The 27,858-nt window shown below is 40.6% G+C and overlaps 1 protein-coding gene across 1 annotated transcript in view; it reads left to right on the plus strand.

Moving 5' to 3' along the window:
• STXBP6 (syntaxin binding protein 6) overlaps positions 1-27,858 on the plus strand; it is a 275,447-nt gene that overhangs the window by 199,885 nt on the left and 47,704 nt on the right. Inside the window, exons 3-4 of the mRNA XM_073800597.1 lie at positions 7,602-7,732; positions 8,886-9,051. Of these exons, the coding sequence (XP_073656698.1) occupies positions 7,602-7,732; positions 8,886-9,051 (297 nt within the window). The remainder of the gene's footprint in view (positions 1-7,601; positions 7,733-8,885; positions 9,052-27,858) is intronic.

The following is a 27,858-nucleotide window of genomic DNA, read 5'->3' on the forward strand; positions in this document are numbered from 1 at the left end:
GTGACAAGTTCTCAGTGGCACCGTTCACTTTCTTTAGAACTTCAGTGATGTACACCCTCACATTAAATATATTATTGTAAGTATTGAGTAAGTGGTGGTGGCAAGGAGGAGGGAAAGCAGAGAGAGCAGATAAATCTGTCTTTGCTTGACTGTTAGTTGTCATTATATTTGATAGCATATGTTTGCTAAGTCATAGCAGCTTTGATTTTTCCAGAAACCTAGTGATATTATATGTTGCTATTATAGGTACCTGGTCCATTAGCAAATTCTCTGTTGCTCTGTCTTTACAATCTCACTGGGGGGGAGCGGGGGGTACTCTTCTCACATAGAAGGTGTGTACCTGCACTGGCACCGGGTATCAGTTTATAATAGGGAGGGCATCGTGGTACTGGTCTGGAGAGGGGAGCACCCATCTTTTTTTTTTTTTTTTAATGTTGAGCCTTCTTTTAATTTATTTTTATTTCTGGCTGTGTTGGGTCTTCGTTTCTGTGCGAGGGCTTTCTCTAGTTGCGGTGAGCGGGGGCCACTCTTCATCGCGGTGCGCGGGCCTCTCACTGCCGTGGCCTCTCCCGTTGCGGAGCACAGGCTCCAGACGCGCAGGCTCAGTAGCTGTGGCTCACGGGCCCAGTTGCCCCGCGGCATGTGGGATCTTCCCAGACCAGGGCTCGAACCCGTGTCCCCTGCATTAGCAGGTAGATTCTCAACCACTACGCCACCAGGGAAGCCCAAGGAGCACCCATCTTGAGATGGGAACTCAAGCCTTCTGGGGATTAAGCTTCCTGATTTCAAGGTAAAGATTTAACAGTTCAAGACTACCTGTGATGTACCTGAGCCTGTCATTGACTTGAAAAGTAGAATATCCTTTCAAAATAAAAATCTACGTATTTTTATAGTTAAAGTAAAATTATTGACAGAGGTAAGAAGATTAAAATTGGAAGGGACTAGATTTTGGGGTTTTGTTGGTTTTTTTTGGCAGCGCCACAAGGCTTGCGGAATCTTAGTTCCCAGAGCAAGGATTGAACCTGGGCCCCAGCAGTGAAAGCACAAGAGCCCTAACCACTGGACTACCAGGGAATTCTCAAGACTAGATTTTTTTTTTTTTTTGCGGTACGCGGGCCTCTCACTGTTGTGGCCTCTCCCGTTGTGGAGCACAGGCTCCGGACGCGCAGGCTCAGTGGCCATGGCCCACAGGCCCAGCCACTCCACGGCATGCGGGATCCCCCCGGACCGGGGCACGAACCCGCGTCCCCCGCACCGGCAGGCAGACTCTCAACCACTGCGCCACCAGGGAAGACCCCCAAGACTAGATTTTTAACTTGGAGCTCATGTTGGCATGAGACATTGAAGTTGTACATTCCAGAAGTAATGCTGTCTCCTTTTGGTAATTTGGAAACATTAAAACCAGCTAGTACTTCCTGCAGAGTTAGTTTAGGGGGCTTGCTTGCTCTACAGACGTGTAGCTGTCAGCTACTTTGGGTATGATGCTGTACTTTCATATTAAAAGAATCCTTCCTGAAGAATGCTTGATGAAAGATGTTTCGTATTCTTCTCCTTCTACTGAAGGGCTCCTCCAAACTTATTTAGAAAAAAGAGGTTTCCCATACAAATTTCTTTTGGTATCCTTTTGGAGAAATTTCCTAGACTTTGAATCTCATCCTCCTCCCCCTCCAATTTGGAGATGAGAATGTGATGTAGGTACAGCCCTAGGACCTAGTGATACCAAATAAGGAATCGTTTGTGTGGAAAACTCCTTTCTTGGTGATTATCCCTCCTGTAGACCATAGACGTCTGCCTTTAAAAAACAAACCTCACAGCCCTGTGCAGGACTCTCCCCTTCCCTCCCCTTTAGAGTTAGTGGAGCGGGGACTGTAGAAGGGCATCCTGTATTCTTCCTCACTGGCTTGGTGGTCATGACTGAAATGCCACCGTTTTTGTTGTTGCAGCTGTTGTTTATTTGGATTAAATTTTTCTTCCTAAACACATGCAGATTGAAGAATACCCTTTCAAACCCATTTGGGGTCCTGTGAGGAATCTGACCAGAGAGCCCCCAGGACCTAAGATGGAAGGAGAGGAATAGGGCCCCAAAGACAAGCTTGGCCATTTCATGAATTGGTCTAGTTCGGGAGCCTGTGGAATCTAAACAACTGTGTCCCTAAATTATGACACGCTGAGAAATCACGTGAGAAGCAAATGATCAGCCCTGTGGGAAGAGCGCCAGGCTCCATTCCCCACTCACCGTAGCAGTGATGACGGGTCCCTGTTCTGAAAGTATGTGAGGTAACAGTCTAGATACTTTTGCTTCTAAGCTTTGTAAACATTCAGCCATCTCACTGCATAAAATTGCTGATGCAGCCTCAGACTTGAAATTTATTTCTCCATAGATACTGTGAAATCCACCTGGAATTAGCATACATTAGGGTTTGGGAAGAGCATTAAGAAAAACAGTTCCAAGTAATCATTTCTCACCTTGTCCTCTTAGCCCGTCTCTGTACCACATCAGCACCCAGCACCCATGCTCAATCTTGCTTTTACTTCCTGAATCACATCTCAGAGGATTTCTTTTTTTTTTTTTTCTCCTTTATGTCTGTCACCTCCGACACAGCCAGAGAGCAGCCCTGATGAGATTCTATGTGGACATCACTTTTTTTCCTTGCTCCAAATTGTTTATTTCTCATCAACAGTCTTATTGAAATCAAAACGTCTGGCCGTTAGACTCCAGCAGAGCAGAGGGCTAAGTCACACCACAAGATGCTGACTTTCACTCAACTACGAGATCAGGAGAGGGCTAAGCATGATGACAGACATTTTTAGGTATCTTAGGTACATAGGTATGGTAAATTCTACGTTTTAGCTGCCTAGCCTTGACCTCAAATTATATTGTAGATACTACAATTTGTTCTTCACCTTTTTTTTTTAATAAGAAATGACCACATAAAGTTATAAGATGATTCAATTTGACTTTAACGTGTAAAGAAATGTTTGTGTTAGTGAAAATATAATATCTATGAAAAATGAGATGGTAGAGGTTGTGAGTCATCATTTTCTTTAAATGCTGATTATTTGTTTTCTTTAAAATAATGTCTTAGGACTGAGACTAGATGTTTTGTATTTGGGCAAAATTGATTTTCCTGTTTGGGACGATTGAGGAATGATACTCTGAATAATGAGATTGTAGAGGAAAGAGTGACTTTAAAAAAAAAGCAGTCTCCCAACCTTTGGACCTTGAAATGGAGGATCAGCCTCTTAATCCCTGGCAGAGTGTGTGTTTTTCTGCCATTTAGCATCACATGCAAGTAACCTGCATTTCTGTCTTTCCTTTCTGATAACAGCCTTTGTCCCCTCTTCCACCAATTCCTAACTTGATACAAGACCAGGTTTGATCGACTAGATGGTATTGTACTATTGGCTGGCTTCTCTGGTTTTGATTAAATAGAATTTTCTCACTGGGCAAAAGCAAGGCTGGTGATCTCCACTCTTTGACTATGGCTAAGTGTCTTATTTCTGTACAGTGTTTCATGGCTGGACCATTTTTTATTTTTATTGTTTGCGGTACGCGGGCCTCTCACCGTTGTGGCCTCTCCCGTTGCGGAGCACAGGCTCCGGACGCGCAGGCTCAGCGGCCATGGCTCACGGGCCCAGCCGCTCCGCGGCATGTGGGATCTTCCCGGACCAGGGCACGAACCCGTGTCCCCTGCATCGGCAGGCGGACTCCCAACCACTGTGCCACCACGAAAGCCCCTGGACCATTTTTTAAAAGAACTCTTTACACCATTAGTTCATGAGAAAGAGATGTTACACCACTAGAGTAATGATGGTAATGACATTCTAGACACAAGAGTTCCTAACACTGCTTCTTAACTACAGCTGAGATGTAGATAAGTCTACATGAAGGCTGAAAGAAGGCATGCAGCCATGAAAACCACATTCTTTTTGTCACAACTGGTAGTAGAAGGACCTGGATTCGGTTTGCCCCAAGCTTCTGTCTTCCTCTGATGCCACCATAGAAAGCAGTGGGTTCCAGGAGTGAGTGAAAAGAAGCATTAGGCTTGGATAACCCCAAAACTTGACTTACCGAAGCATGTCACCTCCAGCTTTGTTCTTCTTTCTCAAGATTTCTTTGGCAAGGAGTTTTTAAAAGATGGTTCAGTCTTATGTATTTCAGTTTGAATAGCCAAGCTGGTCAGAAAGCCGGTTTGGGGAAAATCACAGACGTCCAGGTGAGGGCTAATGTTATAACTCCTGGAATGTGGCTGCTTCATGAAACCTCCCTGACTTTCCCCAACTCTACCTTGGTCCTTAAAGCACCCCCACCTACACACCTCAGATGACTCCTATGTCATTTTTCCTGTTATGCTTTAATACTCTGTTGCATCATTCTCATCTCCTCCCCACCAAAGTTCTTGATTCAGAACCACTTTTTACTCAATATTTGAATTGCCATAAAACTTCCTTCTGTATCTTCCATCTAATAAATATGCCATAAATATTTGTTAAATGACTAAATACATAATTCAGTGGCTCTCAACAGTCAAAGTGCCTCAGAGTCAACTGGAGAGATTTAAAATATGGATGCCAGGGCCACACCCCCAGGGATTCTGATTGACAGTGTTTGGTGTTTTTGTTGTAAAACTCCCAGGTGATTTCGATGTGCGGGTCTGAGTGGAAAACCAGGGGATCAGGCTGATTCTGGGTGGTCTGCAGTATTACCTGGGAATATCATATCCCCTTTGAATGCCTATATATTTACCTTTTCCTCATGAATGATCAAGGCATGACAGAAATGCCCTGATTATCTCGCCTTTAAAGTTATTCAAAATAATGAATATGGAGTCTACCATATGGGGGTAGTTGGACATACAGCACTATGCTGTTACTGATTCAGATCATTTGGTTGCATTTTCCAGCGTGTGCTATCAATTAGCTTTCCTTGGGAAGGAGAAGGTGAATTGCTGTTTTTCACTAGACATCTGGAATTTGACTGACTGACTTATTTTTAACAGCTCTGGATCCTAAAAACACCAAAAGAGGAAGGGGTTAAAACATGCCTCCTTCTAGCACAGAACTCAACGTCTGGCAGTGGTGTGATTGTACAACTGTTTTGACCTCAGCAGGGGAAAGTCTTTATTTAATTCTATGTAATGTGTATATAATAATATCATTTTAAGGCACCTGCTTCAAAATAGAAACTGGGATGTTGGAGATAATAAAAATAAACAAAAATTAAAACCAAACCGGGCTCAGTGCCCAGGAAAACTATCAGATTCCAAGAACTGGGCAAGCAATAACGTAATAGAGGGAAAAAAGTCAGGAATGGATGAAGTTGTAACTGCCTCCGTTAAAAATGACCACTGTGCAGTGCGATTGCTGTTGAACAATTCCGTGGGGCATTTGTTGGGTGGGTGGAGTTCCTGCCCTTCTCATTTCAGTGACAAACTTCCAGTGGAACTTGCCTTCCTAAAAGTGTCAGTCTCAAACATGCCAATAATTACGGCAATCTTGCTTTATGTTTGAACTTTTATAATGCTATAAACTAGTTGGAAATAAATGGACCAGAAATAAAAATATGAGTTAACTGCAGTCAGAAGGAAAGCCTTCATGTTTCCCAGGATGCCTAAATGTCGTGTGATTTACATAAACAAAGGAGGAAATCCTCTTTGTGTGTTTAGGGGTGTGTGTCTAATACAGGAACCCATGTTTTCCTGTTATTGAAAAGCATTCTTTAATCGTTTAAGCACATTTTAGGACCCACATATATTCCAGGTGTGTTGTTTCCCTTGACATTAAAACAGCAGAGCAGGGCCTGACTATCAGAGAAACCTATTAGAGCTTCCCTTTGTGTCATATAGACACATAAAATAAATGAATTAAATTGAGTGGACAGACAGCCCTGGCAGACTGGTAATATTGTGTGAATTTAGTGAAGGGAATGGTTGTTCCTAATGGGACTTAAGCAGACTTATACATGGAGCTGTAGGCTAGACAGGCCATTTGTGAATGGAAGACTATAACATTTCCTTGATCGTGGGTGTTAAGGGGATGATGACTTTTTAACCGTGAAAGTAAATGTAATTGGTGTGAAACGTTCATAAGCTTCTAGCCAAATATAACTGAATAATGGGCAGTAAACCTAAGCATTATTTGACATTTTTAAAAAATGTTTGCCAAATTCTGGTTAGGAACAAAGGGAGAAGATTGTACTGAGATCCTAAAAACAGCCCAGTCCTGTACCATAGGGTTCTTACCCACCCTAAAGGCAGGGTGCCCACATTTCTTTCCCCTCTTGGTCACTGCTTTCATGACCCCAGACACTGAAGCTGTGATAAAACTCTGGTATGTGTGAAGGAGAGCCTTCTTACCACCAATCATGACTGGAATAGGTGTTTTCTGTCCTTCATCCCGCAAGGATTCTTTTTGCCATCTGTTGAGCATTTGCATGGTTATTTGCAAGTGTGGGATCTGTGGGCTTATTTGAAACTAAGAAAGAATGTAGCACTGATGCACAGTCTTACTAGGATTGCATTCATTACAAGGAATGCTTTCCACTTTTCCTGGCTCCTTCAAGAGCATCGTTTCTATTTAAACTTACAATTCTTATAGGCAGAGCTCAGGAGGAGCTTTTAGGAAAACCCTTCTAAAATACTTAATTACCTCCCCTCCCTTGAGGCTCTAATCCTGAAGGAAGCAGACAGAGAAGTATTCAGAGTGACTCTCTCCTGGTGGCTGCTACTTGACCTCTGTCCAAGAGGTGACAAGGTCCATCCTCAGCATGGAAGGGAGAACTGACTAAGGCCAGGAGGAGGAACTGTCCTGGCCCTACAGTTGTGGTGACCTCAGGAATTCATATGTGGAGAGGGGCAGGGGTTCTAATCAGATGCAAACTGGATACAAACTGACTATATTTTAAAGCCAAATAGTTGGGGGTTTTTTTTGAGTGAAGTATTACTTCTTATCTTCTCACTAAAGCCTGGAATATTTACACTGGACTATAACATTAGAAATATGCATTGCAGCTCCCTAGGGGAACCGGTAACCTGCACTTCCTTTAAAATGCAGCCTTTCCTAACTACCCCTACCTGATGCCTGTCAGCCCCATACGCTGCTTTCCCTGCTAGACATCATTGTGCATTTGTAGCCTCCATTAGAGGAGCTTGGTGTTAATTATTCCTGTCGTGTTCAATGTGAGTGGATGACGGCATAAATGAAGCTGCCCTTACAATTAAAATTCTATTGTAACTGCTTGAGGGTGCACGTTATATAGTTTCTATTTCTTTTGAGTTCATCTCTTACTAAAGGTACACCTATTCATTCATTTTCATTTTCTCTCTTTCTCTGCTTCTCTTTCTTTCTCTCTGTACTTCTCTCTCCCTCCCCCTCCCTCCTTCCCTCCCTCCCCCCTCTGCCTCCCCTCTGTACTCATACACATACACATGTATATACACACACATGTATATTTCTCTCTCTCTATACACACACCAGATATATCAGTTTTTCTCTCTCTCTCTCATTGCACATATGTATGTAGGTATAAGATAGACACACCACTGAATGAGGACCCAGACCACCCTGCACACCCACTAATCTGACTGGTCTTTTCTTGGCAGTGACAAACAAGAAACCCACACAGGCATCCATCACGAAGGTCAAACAGTTTGAAGGCTCCACGTCGTTCGTGCGGAGATCACAGTGGATGCTTGAGCAGCTTCGCCAGGTTAATGGCATCGATCCTAATCGGGTGAGTGAACTGTCCAGTGCTGAGCGAAGGTGTTCTTTCCACACAATGACCCTCTCGTTGACCTTGGCAGGGTGATGGTTGTCTGAGTCATTTTTAACAAGACGATTGCTCTATTTCAGTTATGTGGCTAAGGCTTTTTGATTCCTGTGCCCTTCTTACGGGAAATTATAAACCTTTTCATCATGTTTGACGGAGGTGCCTAAGGGGATGAATATTGAAGAAGTGCTACTCCAGTAATATGTTTATCAGCCAAGTGCAAAGAGCAGATTCAGATAATCACATCTGTGATTATCAATATGACAAACCATGTTCATCGAAGCTCCATTTATCTCCTAATGCCACCAGTGATGAGGTTTATTTACCAAAAATCAAATAAATGAACTGCACCTTAAAAATGATGTATTAGGATTCCATTGGATTTAATAAGAGAAACATTCCATGGTAGAGTTATGTATTCCAAGTGAATTCCCTTTGCTCACACACTCACCATAAAATACATCAATAATGAGGAAAAAGAGGGCTTCCCTGGTGGCGCAGTGGTTGAGAGTCCGCCTGCCGATGCAGGGGACACGGGTTCGTGCCCCGGTCCGGGAAGATCCCACATGCCGCAGAGCGGCTGGGCCCATGAGCCATGACTGCTGGGCCTGCGCGTCCGGAGCCTGTGCTCCGCAACAGGAGAGGCCACAACAGTGAGAGGCCGCGTACCGCAAAAAAAAAAAATAATAATGAGGAAAAAGAAAATGTAAAATGTAACTATATACTGTAATAGTAAGGGGTAATCTTTTCCTGCCAAAGGTTAGGGACAAGATTAATACTGTTCAGTGCCAAGAACCTAAAGGAATCCTTTTTCGAGTAATTGGGAAGGCAATGCATAGTCTGAATTCTGACACAAGTTGATATGCAGTTAAGCTAAAGGGACTTCTGTGCTCTTAACTTCCTGGGGACATCTAAAAATGCCATGAGATTTGAGGTCTGCTTGATAAGGAGAGAAAGGTATACTCTCTGTGCACCTAGGTGCTAGTTAAATGAGTCTTGTGATTAGGACAAAAGTCTTTGAAAGGTGTTTTAGCCTTTATGAGTCTCTTAACGTGGTGAACTGGAAGCAGCAGTTTTTATAGCTTGAGATCAGTCGTTATTTCACTGTCTTTTCCAGGATTCTGCGGAGTTTGATTTGTTGTTTGAAAATGCTTTTGACCAGTGGGTAGCCAGCACGGCCTCAGAAAAATGCACCTTCTTCCAGATCCTCCACCACACCTGCCAGCGCTACCTCACGGACAGGAAGCCAGAGTTTATTAACTGCCAGTCCAAAATCATGGGAGGTGAGTGGGCGTTTGTGTGACTTTACTCATTCTGTTTCCTTAGATGCACTTTTACATACAGTTAGGTGTTCAGCCGCGTAATTAAAGACCAGAAAAAAAGAATCCGGACGCTCAGAGCTGGACCGTGTGAGGACCACTCTGGGAGTTCATCGCATGCTAATCTAGACACAGTGGTATGTTTTCACTCTTATCCAAAAGCTGATCTTTTAAAAGGAATTAACTCCTTAGCTAAGATTCTTTGTACGATGAGAACAAACCTGTCCCTTTATTAGAAAAACCTTTCCGTTTGGTTTCTTCCCTACCATTTCATTGCAGAACACTCTCCTGGGTTGCTTTTTCCTAGTATTTCTCAAGATATTTTACAAATACTGATATGACCGTTCCTACAGATACAGTCCCTTTCTTTCAAATTGCACCTAGTCTCACATTTATTCCTTGAATGGCAGACAGCTGAAGTAGGATGAGTGCTGTAAGCCAGCCTTAAGGAACGAGTACCAGCATTGGCAAGTTAATGAGAAACACTTAGAGGGTGCTTAGCACATTTCTTTTAGGTGGCGTTTCTTTTTAGAGACTTGAAACTGTGCTAAAAATATAAAGCCTTGCCAGTCACTATGGGAGTTGAGGAAGAGTGTGTATATTATTGGTCTTTTCACTGACCTGTTCTCCTGGTTTTGAGAGCATCTTTTTAAAAATGTACCAACTTTGTCTTAATCAAATGTAAGTGAAGGTCACAATAGAGACAGTACATCTTCCCCTTGGGCTGTATCTATCTTTCATATGAACATGAGGCAGAATCCATCGTTCTGTCCCAACAGCTGCTACGCACACTCTCATTTTGCCATTAGTCTGCTAGATATTGTGGGAGAAAATGCTGTCAATACTTCATTATTTGCCACTGAAGTGTTAGTGTGCCTCTTAAATAGGAAGTTGCTCACATCGTATGAACCTTGAAAGGTCTCTCTTAGATGCTGATAAAGACTCTTGTGTTATCACTTCTCTGTTTAGTCCTAGAGAAATACGAGGTGATGAGTGCATATTTTCTTCAAAGTGACTACATCCTATGGTACAAAAGTGAAAAAAATATTATACATAGATGTTGAAAGGAAAGGAAATATCAAACACTAACCTCTTACTGTTTGGAAAACATAATGAGACTCTATCATGTCTGTGCCACCAGTGTTGTTCAAATGAATCCTGCTTTGAAAATCCAGCCTTAACAGACTTGGCCAAAGGTTCAAGCACCCAGGCTGAGGACCACAGATGGTCACATTTTCAGGGAATGGAAAATTGACCAGGCAACCCCAGCTTTCCCTCATTCTTCCTTAGGATCTTCTCTAGTATCCTAGAATCACATTTGTTTCTTGATCTTAAGTTCCTGCTATGAAACATTTCCCCCGTCAGTATCAGTACGGTCAGTAACTTGCCCGGCTGGCCCCTAAGCAGAGTCTCCTCTAAAAAACAGTGTGACATGTGGATTTGAAATTTCTGTTGCTCTTGGAGACAGACTTTCTCTCGAGCACTCCACTTCTCCAGGTTCCATCCTGGGCGCAGAGGGCATCAGAAGCAGAGGCGGTTCCATGGGGATGACTGCATTTCCTCAGAGTGGAAATATGAGGCGGAAGCAAGGGGGCACAGACTCACTCCTCCGTCCCCATGAGGGAAACAAGCCGCCCCCTTCCTGCAGAGGTTAGGGAGAGCTCTGGGAACTCTCCCATAAGGGACGGCGCTAGTTGTCTTCTTCTCTGTTGTCTCTGAAGCTCTCATTTCTTCTCTCAGAACAGGCCCTTGCATTCCTTCATTCACTCTTAGCTCATCATCCAACCACACAACATGTAAGTACTAAGTACCTACTATGAGCTAGTCACTTTGTTACGTCCTCGATGTGGAGAATCATTCTATGTTTGGTCCCTTAATAGACCCTAATTGCCACTACCCAAACCCCAGCCTGGCAGGTCCCTAACAGCCTTTCCATATGCATTACCCTCTCGAATATCCTCAGACCTTTCCACACATTCCCACCCAGCTGCTGTCATTGGCCCAGTCTTTCGATGTCTTCCACTGCCCTATGAACCCCAAATTATGCTGAGTTGAGACAAGAATCTATATATCCATAGTTAAACTGTTGGTATGTATAGTGCGTAAAACTAAAGATTGATCTCCTGTAGTAAGAAAAAGAATAAGTTAATGAGACCAAGTGCCAGAATTGGCTCTGCCCTCTGTGACCTTAGATGTGTCTCTCATCTTCCTCAGACCTCAGTTTTCCCTGGTGTAACATATGGGGGTTAGACTAGATGATATCTACAATCTGTCGGGTCGTTTGAGAATCTGTAATTCCTAAGTTACAGCTTTATTGTGTAGGTTAGTCACTTCTTAATTTAAGAATCAAAAGATTTAGTGCTGTTAAATACTGCCCAGTTCTAGATTCCCAGGGAAGGCAAAAAAGTTCGAATTAGACACATGCTGGCAGCACATACATCCTTAGTGAGTACAGCCTGTCTTATCTAAACAGTCGCCTATCCTTGATAACAGTTGTACCAACACACCCTAGTGAATTAGCATGCTGATTAGTCTTCCTTTCTGCCAGTTATCACAATTCGGAGACTTAAAAAAATTGTGCAGTTTTCAGGTCACTACATTCTGACCCCTTTAACTTTTAGGGTACCTACCCCATCTTCAGCAAATGAGATCTGTTCCAAATTTCACAAAATCTTTTGGTTTGTCCTTACGGTATGGGCCGTAAGTGCTAGACACAAATTGTTTTCCATGCTGTGAAATGGGATAGATTTTGTCATTTTAGAGAACTGATGCTGCTGGTGGTGTGCTGTCCTCCATCAGGTTCTGTACATACGTTACCCCATTTAGTTTTTACAGCAGCCTTTGGAAATACAATTTATTATCTCCATTTTACTGAGAAGGAAATAGGATCAGAGAGGTAATTAAACAGCTTGCCAAGGATCGTATAGCCTTTGTCCTCAAGTGGCAGGGCTGAGATTCAAACACAGGCCTTCGCCACTCTAAAACCATCGTTTTTGGGGTCACTGAGTGGAATGCTCCAGGGAACACCATTGATATTGTCTTTGGTATGAATGGTGGCCCCTGGAGTTGTGCAGGAATTTTGGGATATATTATAGCCAGCACATTCCTAGGTATTAAAAAAAGGAGCTAAGAGGAGAGGGCCAGAGATTATGAGCAGTTTTAACTCTTTTCCTACTTTTATTGAGGTATATGATTAAGATAATATGATGGAATCATCTGGGACCTCTAAAATCATTTTGCTTTTTGTTTTTGTTCATGAGAATTTCAATATATTAAAGAGATGAAAGTGAGGCTATTTTAGTCAATGGGGAAGATGCTGGAGCCCTGGCCACTCATCAGACCTCTTAGATATTTTGTTTCTGATCTAACCGCCGTCATTCGGAAAACTGAAGCCCAGCGATTTTGAAGGACTTTTGAAGGACAAATCTGTCTGATTCCCACTGAACCATAGTTTCTTCTTAATCTTTTTTATTTATTTTTTTTATTTATTTTTGGCTGCGATGGGTCTTCATTGCTGCGTGCGGGCTTTCTCTAGTTGCGGCAAGCAGGGGCTACTCTTCGTTGCAGTGTGCAGGCTTCTCATTGCGGCGGCTTCTCTTATTGCAGAGCACAGGCTCTAGGCACGCGGGCTTCAGTAGTTGTGGCACGTGGGCTCAGTAGTTGTGGCTCGTGGGCTCCAGAGCACAGGCTCAGTAGTTTGGCGCACAGGCTTAGTTGCTCCGTGGCATGTGGGATCTTCCCAGACCAGGGCTCGAACCCGTGCCCCTTGCCTTGGCAGGCGGATTCTTAACCACTGCACCACCAGGGAAGTCCCCCATAGTTTCTTTAATACCAGTTCAAATAGGATTATCATTTAAGCATCTACAATTTCATGAAGTTCTTCTCTTATATTTATTGATTGTGTATATTCCATATGGCCAGGTTTTTCTTCTTGGGGAAAGTCAGTTACACGGAAATAAATTCTTTGGATTGTTTGAAATTCTGTCCTCCAAACATGATATTTTCTTATCTCCAGAGGATAAACTGGGGAGCTTTGATCTTCTGGTGCTGGCTACAGGATCCAGGAGACGTGGCCAAAGCCTACAGTTGTGAAGACCCTCATAAATTGAAAGACAGCGGGATGCTCTAAGCAGGTGTGAAGCAGAAAGCGTTGGTTTCTTCTGCCTTAGTCAGCATCTTTTCAGCCATCTTCTCTTGTCTGGATGGTTGGAGGACTTTGTCCTCAAGCCTTGGTCATTCCTGACCTCCACCCTACCTCTCTCGTAGTTCATTCAAGGTCAGTCACCTTTAGAAATACAAAGCCATTATTCAGTTGCTGGGTCCCTAAGCTACCAAGTAACCTGCAGAGAAGGAAGGTAGAGGTGTGGAGCATCTGGCTCCTGGAATATCACACAGCATCAGGAGCGACAGGGCCCTGAAGGTGAAGTCTTGGGTTCATATAGGTCATATTTACTTGTTCTAAGATGGTAGTTTTTTTCTGTTTATAGTAAGCAGAGATGATGATATAAATGATATACTGTTATATGTGTGATAACACATTTGTACTACGAAGATGCCTTGAAGGAGTTAATCACACATGTAGAACTTCAGACTCTAGAAGAGAGACTTGCTTTCAAGAGAGCAACATGGTCTGCCCCAAGTGGTAGCATCAGTTTACTTATAATGGACCTGTCATATTAAGTCAAGGTCCCAAGGGGGACTTTGTTTTGCTCTCTTAATGCTTCTTGACAAAATGTGAGCAAATCCCTCATAGTTCCCCATTGCTGTTTTATTTACACTGACCTTCTGTAGTGATTACTGTCGGCCTCTTATTTTTATGCCTAATTCTGTGAACTAAGGAAATCTTGAATGGTGTTGGCAACTTCTGTGTTAGAACCACAAAATAAATGCTTTGAAACCTATTTTCTTTTTTAGTAAGCGCGGTAAATTATTTGCACACAAAAAAGTAATTTATTCCTCAAGGCAAGGTTCTGTTTAACCTGAAGCATGTCCTAGCATTTTCCTTGAATTCTGAGTCCAAACACCCTTGGCTACCTCATTCAATTACCTCTCACTCTTTCATCTGTTCTATGTGGGTCATCCTTTAGGGGTGCCCCACCTACATTGTTTGAGGCCCACTTGGTTCCATAAGCATTTACTCAGCACCATCTGTCTGACAGGTACTGAGCTACCTGCCGACATCCAACAACCAAGTAGACACCTTTGCCAACTTTACTTATGTTCCTGGAGGGACATCAGATGTAAACAGATATGAAACAATATGATACACCAAGGTGATGGCTAAGCTGCATTTTAAGGGATGGTTAACAGTTGACAGACACACAAGGGCAGGATGAAATGAGTTCTCTCTTATTGCAACAGTTAATCTAGACAGTTTCATTTCAATGTTATCTATATTCAGAATTTGGAACATGGCAGATTGTTTTTTCACGAAACAGGCTATTTTGCAGTGCCATGTATTTTTATCATCATCAAAGGGTATTTCTTAAGCATTGTCTGTCTATGTGCAGACCTTCAGATGATGGTATAAAGCCCAGACTTCTGAGCTCTTTTAGAATTCCAGGGACACAGATGTCTCTGATGTCTGCTTCATAGCAGGCTGGCCCTCATTTGCCCCTGCTGATTGGCATGCTAAAGAAGAACCAGATTGCTTTACTTTGGATTCCCCTGGGGTGGTACAGAATGTCAGGATTCAGACTGTGACTTTGTATTGTACTTTTCTCCCAAACAATGAAGGGGCATATTCCTGAGCAAGGTGTGCAAATATTTCACCTTGTGAGTGTCCCAGGCATGGGCATGTGTAAGGTGAGGTAACATAGATGACACAAAGAGCACATGTATGCATCCTAACAGGGCTCTTACAAAAAAAAGTGATCAATATGGTTTTTAATCCAAATATATGAATGTAGTGCTCTAGTACAATCTATAACATTTGCCATAATTTTTACAGTTCTTCCTCGTGTTTTAATGTTTTCTGTCACTGAATAATGGCTTTGTGGGATGTGAACTTCACCCTCGTACACATGCTCCAACCACAGGCACATTACAAAGAGTTGCTTATTTCTCAAGAATAAATTCACGTGTAATTTTGCCCCTACCACTCAAACTTCAGCATACTCGGGGATGCGTGCAGACATACGCTAGTGATTATAATTCACATACCGAGTTAAATCGTATGAAAACCACCATATTGTTGCTTCTTAATGACATGTAGATGAGGGGCAGGCCAGGCTGCTTAGCTGATTCGCTGTTATGAGAGGGTCAGGAAGTGTTCCTAATAGTTCTTTAGATCTAGAGGAATCCATGTCATAGTTCCTCCAGTGAGTTTTTGTTACCCTTGAGGAAATAACAAAGTAGCAAACTTCAGTTATCCTGTACCATGATACAAACAAGGAAAGTGGTTTATGAGGAACTTGCCTGAGGTCCCACAGCTAAATAAGGGCTGGAGCTAGTACCTCCGTCAAGGCCTCTCACTTATTCCCCATCCATTCAGTGGGGACCAGGACGTACAAGTTCCCTCAGTAAGCACAGGTCTTCTTTTCCTTGTATTGATTCAGTCAAGCAGAAGAGGAGATAACTCCAATTTAACAAGGTATTTTTATGAGGCTCAAATTAAAAATTCTGTTTGAAAGTTCTCTCTCGATGTCTGTTAATGATATTAATTGTATACACATGCAGACTTACCCACCACTGTCCCATCACTCCGTCCTCTTCATGGCAGCCCATACCATCCTTTCCTAGACAGCGTGATATTTTATTTAAGACTTGCTTTATAGAAGCTTTTTGGAGAGAGTAAGAAATTAAGAATAGAAACCAAAAATTATGCATCAGTAAAAGTAATGGTACAAATATTTAAACTATACAATTGGAAAAACCCAGTTTGGGGGATTTTTTTGCTTTGGTTATTGGAATCCCACCAGTGTAACTACTGCATCAAACACAAGTTTGATATATACTGTGCCACACAAAGTACTAACAAGCATCTGACACTGGCTGAGCGTTCTTCGGAGCAGGACGTTGTAGCAGAAGCTATGAGGTGTTTCTTGATCTGAATCTTTTATGTATGTATGTTTAAAATTTAGGATGACATTACCAATCATTACGTTGGGCATTTTGTGTGCTTTCTCATATTTTCTGATAGTCAGTCTATTCAATACTTCATCTTATTCCCAAAAGGTGAATTAAAAGCAGATGCTTTTATTTTCAGTAAGAAAATTGGAGTAACCAAGGACTAGTTCCTTAGGTCCCATCCAGTTCTATGCATGATATAAATGACTAGTAACTAAAGAAAAATTGGGTCACAGATGTGATTTTCTCTTTTTCATTGCTCATTGGCTGTAAGCCACACAGAAATGCATGCTGTGAAACAGCTGGTGGGTTATGGTTAGTCGTCTTGAGCCAGAGTGACTTTGTGCATTAAGTGCTTTGTGAATCATCTCTCTCCACCAAAATCTTGAACCAAACCAAAGCTACATAAAGGGGACTTCTGAGGTGTCATTTATTGGCACGACAAGGATCATGAACATACTTTGTCTTTCCCATGGTTAAACAATCTGCAGTAGACGAGAGCCATTTCTACTTTCAGAATCAACCAGAACACATAACTTGATAAAGTGGATAAAGTGAAACAACTTGATAAAGTGAAAAGAGCACAACTTGATAAAGTGAAAAGAGCGCAGACTAGATTCACTTACCCCTGTTTCTGATGGCCTCGCTCATTAGCTCTGTAACCTTCTCCAAGCTGCTTAACTTACACTCAGCCTCTCTGTATCATGGATAGCAACGTATACCTTGAAGGAATGCTGTGGGGATTAAAATGAATTTTAAAATATTCAGTCAGATGGGATTTTTGCAAAGTGCCAGTACATGTCTGAATATCCTATTAAAAATTACTATATGCCTATTCATAATATTACATGACTTCTTCTAGGATATTTATCAAAAGCCCTTTCTTATGAAAGGGGTAAGAAAATATTCTTAAACTTTCCTAATCCACGTTGGCCATAAGAATTGCAAAAAAAAAAAAAAATTAGTAATTTCGTTGTTCCAAGTGGGAAGGAGCTGAGCTATATTATAGACATTTCAGACATCTGGAATGCTGAGTTGTTTGCCTGGTTTATAGAATGCTGAATGTGTCGCATTTTATGTTTGACATTTACAGAATGCATATGTTACTGCTGCCTTTACCAAAACAACAGTGTTTAAAATGTATTGAGTGACACTGTGCCAGAGATCAGGGCGCATAATTCAGATCTTCTTGTAGGACAGAAAAAACCTAAAACATGTTTTCTGAACTTTATAAGAGAATAGAAATGTTTTTTTACCACCAGCGTATCTTCAAGCTAGAATATTTCTTTGAGTCCAGTTCTCTTTACACAGCCCCAAAAGGAGACACATGGATCAGAGGTAAAATTGTTTAATATTGTTAGACAGGAAGTGGTATTTCCAAAACAGACATAAAAGGCATGCTGCATGATTCCCATACTTCTAGATTTAGAGACAAATACAATTTTTAGAAGAATTTGGGAGACAAGTTTGCCAACCAGTTTTCTATGTAAGATGTTAAAAAAAAAATCTTCATATCCAGCATCACCAGTTTCACAAAAGAAAGTTTACTTTAATACTAAAAGATACAAAGGACATAAGGGCTAGTCCTTAAATTGGAAACATTTACCTTTATGAAAAACTTACTACATCTGGTTCTTAGTTCACATAGACCAATAAAAACTCCATCATTGGCATTTAAAAGTTGTTGCTCTGCTGTAACACAGAAGCATCAAGAACTAAAATTACTTGGAATTTTAGTGAAGAGAAGCTGTCAATTCACAAGAACAGTAACTGGTTCTAAAAATGGTCATTTAGTGATTTGTCAAATTCATTCCCACTTCTGGGGGAACCCACTCAGAGCACACACCGTTTGGACAGCAGAACAGATCATCTTCAGGGTTGAAGGCCTTAGTCCTATTCCTTCCCTGGAACAGAGGTAAGGAACTTGCCCATAGTACCTGAGAAACGACCCAGGAATATGAGATTTCTAAAACCTTTAGTGAAGGAGTAAATGAAATGGCCTTTTTTCTCACATTATATCCTAGGCTTTTAAAAAGTTCAGCCTTGTATCTGATCATCAAAATAAGACTAAGCCGCTAAGTTTATCACAAGCAGTTATTTGAAATTTGGACATTGATATAAATCGGAATGTGGAGACTTCAGATTTACAAGACCAAACATTTTTCACCCTTCCATTTGCAATATGCCTACCCAGGGCTGGGTTTATTAGGTGTCCTGCAAGAAGCAAGAGCATTAGGATTGGCAAATTGAGGAAGCAAAAGTAGAAGATGCACAGTTAAATCTGAATTTTAGATAACAATGGATAATTTTTTAGAATAAGTATATTCCATGCAATATTTGAGACCACTAAAAAATTATCCATTGTTTGTCTAAAGTTCACATTTTATCGAGTGTCCTATATTTTATCTGGCAACCTTCATGGGCATCCCAGTTTCTAGCTACCATAACCAATATGGAAAACATAATATGTTTATTGTTATGTAAATAAACTTTATGGTGGCCAAATTATTAGGACTTTAAGATACACTGAGATGGAAATCTCCCAGGCATAATGTTAGGTTAGCCGTTCAAAGATACAAACAGAGAAAAATGTGAGACAGACTGCTAAAGAAGGACAATTAGAAGAACTGAGAGTATTCCTGTCTTATTGTGGCTATTCTACACAGAAAAATGCTGTGAAATGCAAATTAAAGTATTAATAAGTATAGCAATTCCACTAAAGCTCTTTTGTTACCAAACATGAGATTCCTGCTTACTTTTGCACAGGGAAGAAAGCTCAGTCTTGAGTCTGAATGTCTTTGGCTTGGTTTTGAGGAGTTAGTTTCCTGCAAGAGCAGTGAAAGGAGCCTGCCATTGACTCTTGGGGACACCAACAGACCAAAGGCTCTCATTTATGGAGAAAGAGTAAGAAGTTCTAGGGTCTCAAGAACTAGAAGCAGCTGCCACTTTAAAACTTTAGCCTCCTGGGCTTCCCTGGTGGCGCAGTGGTTGAGAATCTGCCTGCTAATGCAGGGGACACGGGTTCAAGCCCTGGCCTGGGAGGATCCCACATGCCTCAGAGCAACTAGGCCCATGAGCCACAACTACTGAGCCTGTGCGTCTGGAGCCTGTGCTCCGCAACAAGAGAGGCCACGATAGTGAGAGGCCCGTGCACCGCGATGAAGAGTGGCCCCCGCTTGCCACAACTAGAGAAAGCCCTCACACAGAAACAAAGACCCAACACAGCAAAAATAAATTAATTAATAAACTCCTACCCCCAACATCTTAAAAAAAAAAAAAATTTAGCCTCCTGTCTGACCAGTCTGATGGTCTTCTCAGTAATGGGAGTGACTGGTCTAACAAGGGTCCCTTGTCACACCCTTGTAGCTTGCCTACAAGCTTTGGCTTATCTTTATACATCATACTGACCATCTGTAGCCTCCTCTCATTGTCAGGTAAATGAACATGGACGATAACCCTGGCTTAGCTTCTGGCTGGCTGGTTTGATTTGGGTTTTGTTCTAGCTTCATATAACATCCAAAGGTGATGCTACTATAGGTTCCATTTACCATTCAGTGGGTCCCACCTATGAAAGGGGAAGAATGTCTTCAGTATTTTCTCACTGTGAGAGCACCTTCAGCATAAACACTTCAACTGCAAGACTCGAGTGACAGGAAGGCAATAAAGTATGTCATTATGTTGAGGTAAAATACATGTTTTAGGAAAAGAATGAGGACAAGTCTTCATTGGCCTAGGGATCTGTTTACTTTAACTTTTGAGTGGTTCAATTGTGAGGTGACAAATGGGCGCCTTTTAAACGTAGTGGATGCTGTTGGTGGGAAAGCAACTATCTGTTTTTCTTTTATTTAAATTCATAGTCCATGCCAAAAAGACAGTAGTGGGAAGGACTCAGAGTATTTCTGAGTTTAGATACCTAAGCAGAAGCTGATTATTTATACTTTGAGAAAATCTAAATTGTCATAATCACTCATAATGCTATGCCCTATAGAAAAGAACTTTCAAGTGGAATCGATATTCCCCTCATTGAACCTGATCGAGAACATTCTGGTCAGAATCAGCTTCATGTCCCTTATAACCCAGAGAATTAAACAGGACAGAGTATGATGGGTAAAAAGTCAGGAGCATTCCATGCTTCACATATAAATATTGCACCAGATCTAATCTCCTTGTGATTATGTATACTATTTTATATTATTCCCACTATCAGTGTTTCACTCCATCCTATGGACCTATTTTCACAGTTGGTTGATTTTATTGATCTTCTTTCCAGTTCCCATTATAAGAGGTTGAGACTTACAGAGGGGAAAAAAAGATGGTTTTCACAAGGTCAGAGTAGATTCACACATCTGTGATAAAAGCCAAAAGCCTGTCCTGATGGTTGGGTTCTAGTAATGTTAGGTTTCTTAGACACCAGGTGAAGGAGAGAAAAAACACTTGTAATTTTAAGAAAGTCTTTATGGTGTCAGTGTACAATCCTTGTGTATTTTCCTTAAGCTTTTGACTTTCAAACTTGAATAAGACAGAAAATATTAGAATTGTTTAAAGGTTTACATCATTTAAAAGCGAATTGTTCATCTTAGAGTTAAAATATATTTTTTCTATCCACAGTATGTTTACCATCTTGGCCATTTGTGTTAGTTTCTGAGTGATGCTGGTACAAAATTATCACAAACTTAGTGGCTTAAAACAACACAAATTTATTATCTTCTAGTTCTGGGGGTCAGAAGTCTGGAGTGGGTGTTCAGGCAGTGTTCCTTCTGGAGGCTCTAGGGAAGAATTTGTTTCCATGCCTTTTCCACCTTCTAGAGGCTGCTTGTATTCCATGGTGTGTGGCCTGTTTCTCCATCTTCAGAGTCCCCAGTGTAGCACCTCCAAATCTCTCTCTTTGGCTTTTACACTCCTGCCTCCCTCTTATAAAGACCCTTGTGGTTATATTGGGTCGACACAGGTAATTCAGGATAATCTTACCATCTGAAGACCCTTAAGCACAGCTGCAAAGTCCCTCTTACCGTGTAAGGTAACATATTCACGGGTTACAGGAATTAGGATGTGGGCATCTTTGAGAAGCTGGTGTTCTGCCTACCATAGCATTTTTCTAAGAGCTATAATGTACACGATTGTATAATACTGTCCTACATTTAATTTTTTTCCTTTCGTAAGATATACTTTTAAATACTACCTATAGACTGTATTACTTGTACTAATCTATTATAATTTAAGACACTTAGAAACACCTAAACTTTTTAGGAAAGCCCAGTACTTAAGTAGCTGAAAGGGCTTGCCATGTGCTAGATTATCCAGTAGTTCCTTACTTTACCAACTGGGATATTTGTACCTTTCTCTTCACTTAAGGAATTGATTTTCCTTAATAATTACACAGGTTCTTTACAAGTTCCTAGGAAGTCTTAGTATTTAAGTTTTTGATGATGAAGATGTTGTAGGCCATTTGGTTTTGTTAAAAATCATCCTTTTCCTTCGTATTTCCCTTCCTGCATCCTCAGAAAATGATCCTAATGCCCTACTTGCAAATACCTTGGTGCTATTCCTCTTGAGACTGACAGTCCCTCTTCAGCTTTGATATAAAATGTCAAGGTCAAGTGTATTTAACACATACGCATCAGACAAGTTCACATTAGCTGGTTGGATTTATCTCTTTAATTCAGCATACATTTAGAAGTGATCTAACATGAGCCCCTGAAATGCAATTAGAATATTAATTCAACAGTTTTCTGTATTGCTTAGGGTGTGTGCTTCTTTCCCTGTGGTGGTGTTTCTTACACGCTGTCTTCCCAGTATGGTATGTTAGACACTAAAAAGAAAAAGACTTTGCACAGATCTGGGTTTGAATTTCTGATCTGTCATTTACTATCTGTGGACAAGTTACTTAAACCGTAAGCTTGATTTCCTCTTCTTAAACAGAATAATAATGCTTATTCCATAGGGTTGTTATAAGATTTTAAATAAGGGCATGTATGAGCATTTAGCATGGTACATAGGGAGTACTGTGGAATGTAGTGGTAGCTGTTATAATTAATAATTATATTAATATAATTATTTTTTTCTTTAAATTCTGCCTTCTTGCTATTGTCCTTCCTTCCCTCCTATTCTGAATAGAATCTGAATTCCAGTCAGACACAGAGGAGGGAGTAGAAATACAGAGATAAATAGCTTTCAGCGTGTCCCTTACATCAGATACAGTAGAGGTACAGTCATATTGTATTTGCATTTTTCTTCTAGGAAAAAAAGCCAGCTAATGGTGATAACACTGATAGTCACCATATTGAGTTCCTACCATATGCCAGACAATTCTTTTAGTTCACATTAATCCAAAAAAGTCATCATTGTTATCCCCATTTACAGGTGAAGAAACTGGGTCTCCTAACGTTACTTAACATGCCTAAAGTCACATAGATAATAAAGGAAAATCAAGATTTGAACCTGTCTATTCCTAAAACCTACCTTTCCGCCTTCCCCGTTAGAGAAAAGTAGAGAAACTCTTCAAAGCTATCACTGATGCATGTTTTTGTCTAAAAGTTCCAAGTGTTCCTCCAACAAAATGAGATTCTATTCTCATTTCATCAGCAATTAGTATAGTTCTTGACATTGGTCAATGCTGTGTTTTCAGGATAACATTTGAATTATAGCATTCATTGCTTTATCACAGTTATTTTCCAGTCAAGGGTTTGATTAAGTTCACTTTCCTAATGCTGCCCTTTCTTATGGTGTTTCAGATCTATTTTCTTTTCCTCTAGGGACACATCTTTGAAATCATATTATACTTAAAAAAGAAAATGCAATATTATTTGTTGAAATATAAGATATACATAAATTTTCAGGAATACATGTTATATAAAGTATGGTACATTTATATTCAACTCTTGTGCATAATAAACACTTATAGGCCAGCAACATGCACAGGAAATTAAGTTGGAGTCCTAGGTAAGGCAGCCTTTGAAAATAGATTATGTACGTATCTTGTTTTGGGAAATAAAAGACTTGGAAGAATGTGTTAAAGCTTTCTTCAATGCTGATTAAGAAAATTCCAAAATTAAGCCTTCCGTCTTTTGGACTATTATACTTCTCAGCTTCATCCTTTAAAAGCTGAGTAAACACAAGTACAAATAGCTGGATTTCTTTCTGATTAAGATGAGGTTAAAAGCTGCAGAAATTTTAAGTTCTAATACAGATAAAAATCAACAGGACCAGTGAGTTACTACTGCTTCTCAACTCTTTTTTTTTTTTTTCTGTTAAGAAATGTAAATTGAGGCGACTTCCCTGGTGGTCCAGTGGTTAAGACTCCGTGCTCCCAATGCAGGGGGCCCGGGTTTGACCCCCGGTCAGGGAACTAGATCCCACACGCATGCCGCAACTAAAGAGTTCTCATGCCACACCTAGAAGATCCCACATGCTGCAACAAAGATCCCACAGATGGCAATGAAGTTCCCACGTGCCGCAACTAAGACCCAGCACAGCCAAATAAATAAATAAATATTAAAAAAAAAAAAGTAAATTGCAATTCATCATTTGGGTCCATCTACTTTCAATTAGCCAGGCCTAGGTAAATAAGAGAATCTATCAGTAGGATATAATCAGCTTGTTCTTTGTTTGCTGGTGAGAACAAATGGAAAAATAAGTATTATCACTGCTGAACATTGTAGAATTTTTGGATTGTTATATTGATAAAAATGAATGTTTTAAAAATTGACTCTTGGTGCAGTTTGATGTGAATTCACATTTTAAGCCTCCTTCAGCACCACCACATACAAAATAGAGGAAATTAAAAAGAAAGAATCACTTTCAGGAAAAAGGTAAGTATGCATAAACCAGCAACATAACAGAATCACAAAGCAGTTAGTAGGAATGAAGCTGCTTGCCTGCTGGGCTGCAAGTCTGGAAAGAGGTAGTTTGAATTCCATGCTGTAACAGTGACTAAAAGTACCCCATGCAAAGCAGGAGACCAGAGCCACATCTGCTTTTTGGAACCACAGCTTCTCTGCCCAAGCAAGGAATCTACAAAAAAGCCATGACCAACTGCTCTATGGGAAAGTGGCTTATAAGAAAGAATCTGCATTCCTGGGGAGGCAACAGAAAGAAGACATAGTCTCCCACCCAAGACCTGGAGCCAGCTGCCCACTGGCTTGGCACTGGCTCTACAATATCCAGAATAGCACCCAGGACAGGAGCCTCAGACCATCACCCTAAGTCCCAGTTGTCTTAGGGGCCAGTACCAGAATCAATAAAACTACACATAGGGGAGAACGGACCAAGGTGGTGAGGAGAAGGGGGAAGAAATTAAAATTCCCCACTCAGGAAGAATGTACTAACCAAATTTTACAATATATGAGAAATCCAAAAAAAAAAAAGAAAAAAAAGAATTTACTCCAAATGAAATGAAAGTAACAGAGCAATTTGAAAATGACTTTAAAATAAATATGCTTATGATACTCAAAAGATAAAGGAATTAGGAAAAAATCAGATATTACAAAACAAAACCAAACTCAATGAAAAAATGAGGTAGTGGGAAGGAGTGAAAATGAAAAAATATAGTCTGAAATACACTGAGTTGTGAGATTAAACTCTAGATTGGCCACAGTTAAAGAATTAATGAACTGGAAAATAATGAGAAATTCACCCATAATGCAGCTCAGAGAGATGAAGAATATAGAGGGGCAGGTGTGCATGGAAGATAGAAGAGGCTCTACCATTCATCTCATAGGAGTTTCTGAAGATGAGTCTATCAGAATGGTGAGAAAGCAGTATTCCAAAAGATATGGGCTAAAACTTTTCCAGAATTGAAGACTCAGATTGAGAATACCACCAAGTGCCACACTTGAATATTAAACAAAGCTATACCTAGACAAAAACACAATGAAGGAGTAAAACACTGAGGACAAAGAGAAAATCTTCAAAGATACTAAAAATAAAAGTTTCCTACAGTGGAAGGAAAAACTGATGGCTGTTACCGGCGCTAAGAGATGCCAGAAGTCAATAAATTTCCAGAAATAACTGTCAATCTAGAATTCCATACCCAGCTAGACTATAATTTAGAAGTGAGAGAAAAACATATTTTCAAACAGGCAAAGATTATTTGCTTTCTCCTCCACCCTTGCTGAAAGAGCTACTAAATGATATACCTCAACATGGAGCAAAGTGAACCCAAAGGGAAGGAGTATGGTGTGAGAAACAACAGTGATCGCGAATATGGTAAAAATACATCGCCAAACTAAATTGCCTAATGATTATTTTTAAATTATTTTGGATGTTTCCTTTAAAAAACTGGAGCTAAAATTCTAGACATAATTAAGGAATATATGCTGTATGTTCAGTGGATAGTTAATCCATGCTAAAGTCTGTGCTGAGAATGATAGAATTACTGAATTAATTTGACTTTGATAGGGAAAAAAAGTCATAGTTGCATCTGTTAGACTTCTGGTTTTAAAATGGTGGAATAAAAAAAGGATTTTCCTCTCTTCTCTTGAATACTATCCAAAATCAACTAAGAGAATGTAGGATGCAAACTCTCTCTGATGAGTTGAGTAGCTGTCTCTTAATTGCAAACCCCTATATGTGGGGAAGGCCTGACAAGTACAGTAAAGGTCAAGGTAGACCCCCAGAGAGAGCTCTCATAGCTGTGGTCTCAGAGCATAAAGCCAGCAGAATGAAATGGTCCAAAGTGTATGCTAACAATCCCTTTTTGAACAATGAGCAGATGCCAGAAAAGCTCTGGGAGTTTGATGGACTCAGCTTGGCACGATGCCTGGACAAGCAAGAAAGGCTAAACACAGAATCACAGTCAAAGCCATATTTGTAGGAATCAATCTGTTGATGGCAGAAGAAGGAAACTGAATTCTATGTAACCCTGTGGTACAGATCTCATTTGGGAAAGTAAAGGCCTCTGTCACATACACAGCCCTGTGTCATAAAGAGAACACCTGGCGCCTTCTGGTCTAGAATGTGGTCTTCCCTCTTCAGTAACATGAACCTCCTACAAATAGGTGTTCAGAAAGCGATCATCTTATTTTCAAAATGGTCATCCCAACAGAGCCAGCTTAGGCAGCTTCATCACTTACTAGGTTAGTCCTTACACAATTCGCAACCTCCCTAAACCATGGTTTTTGTTAAAATAGGGTAATAGCTCCTCCCATATAGCACTGTGAGTAGGATTAAATAATATATGTAAAACACTAGGCATGCCAACACATGATTAAAAGTCAGTAAATATTTGCTAATCCACAGAGAGGTCCAACCATCTATCTGTGAGGTGGAACTCCCAGGGCTAAGCACTGACTGGCCTTCCTTTCCCTCTTGCTGTCTTAAGAGTAGTGATTAAGATCACAGATACAGGAGCAAGAATGCATAAGTTTGAATCCTACCTCTTTCACCTACTAGCCTTATGATCTTGGCCAAATTATTCATCTGGCCCTCAGTTTTCCCATCTGTAAAGTGGGAATAATAACAGTACCTACATCACAAAGTTGTTGTAAGGATTAAATGAGTTAATTCTTGTAGAGCATTTTTTATAGTGTCTGGGATAGAGTAGTTCAGTACGTATTAACTATTAGTAGTATTTTTCAAGAATTACAAGTCACACCATAGATATGGTTACCATACTTCTTAGGTTTTTAGGAACGGTCACTTTCTCAGGAATGGGATTCTTTTTTTTTTTTAACATTTTTTTTTCAAAGATTGCTTTATTCTTTTTTTTTTTTAACATCTTTATTGGAGTATAATTGCTTTACAATGGTGTGTTAGTTTCTGCTGTATAACAAAGTGAATCAGCTATACATATACATATATCCCCATATCTCTTCCCTCTTGCGTCTCCCTCCCTCCCACCCTCCCTATCCCACCCCTCTAGGTGGTCACAAAGCACCGAGCTGATCTCCCTGTGCTATGTGGCTGCTTCCCACTAGCTATCGGTTTTACATTTAGTAGTGTATATATGTACATGCCACCCTCTCACTTTGTCCCAGCTTACCCTTCCCCCTCCCTGTGTCCTCAACTCCATTCTCTCCATCTGCTTCTTTATTCCTGTCCTGCCTCTAGGTTCTTCAGAACCTTTTTTTTTTTTTTTAGATTCCATATATATGTGTTAGCATAAAGTATTTGTTCTTCTCTTTCTGACTTACTTCACTCCGTATGACAGACTCTAGGTCCATCCACCTCACTACAAACACCTCAATTTCATTTCTTTTTATGGCTGAGTAATATTCCATTGTATATATGTGCCACATCTTCTTTATCCATTCATCTGTTGATGGACACTTAGGTTGCTTCCATGTCCTGGCTATTGTAAATAGCGATGCAACGAACATTGTGGTAAGTGATTCTTTGAGTTATGGTTTTCTCAGGGTATATTCCCAGTAGTGGGATTGCTGGGTCGTATGGTAGTTCTATTTTTAGTTTTTTAAGGACCCTCCATACTGTTCTCCATAGTGGCTGTATCAGTTTACAAGGAATGGGATTCTTTAAACATAGAATTGACTGATTTTTTTTTTTTTTTTTTTTGGTCGGGGTGTAATACCCTATTGCTAGATCATGTATTCCAAATTTTGGTTTATTTTGATCATAAGCAAAATTCTGTTTTGCCAATGGTTAGTTATTTTTTTAAGGTAGATCAACACCATGTGCTGAATAAATTGGTTGTGGGCTGGTACCACCCTTGAATAACTTTAGTTATGAGGCTAGAGCAGAGATCTGCAA

Source organism: Tursiops truncatus, chromosome 2 (genome assembly GCF_011762595.2).
Source record: "Tursiops truncatus isolate mTurTru1 chromosome 2, mTurTru1.mat.Y, whole genome shotgun sequence".
In the NCBI taxonomy this organism is placed as follows: domain Eukaryota; kingdom Metazoa; phylum Chordata; class Mammalia; order Artiodactyla; family Delphinidae; genus Tursiops; species Tursiops truncatus.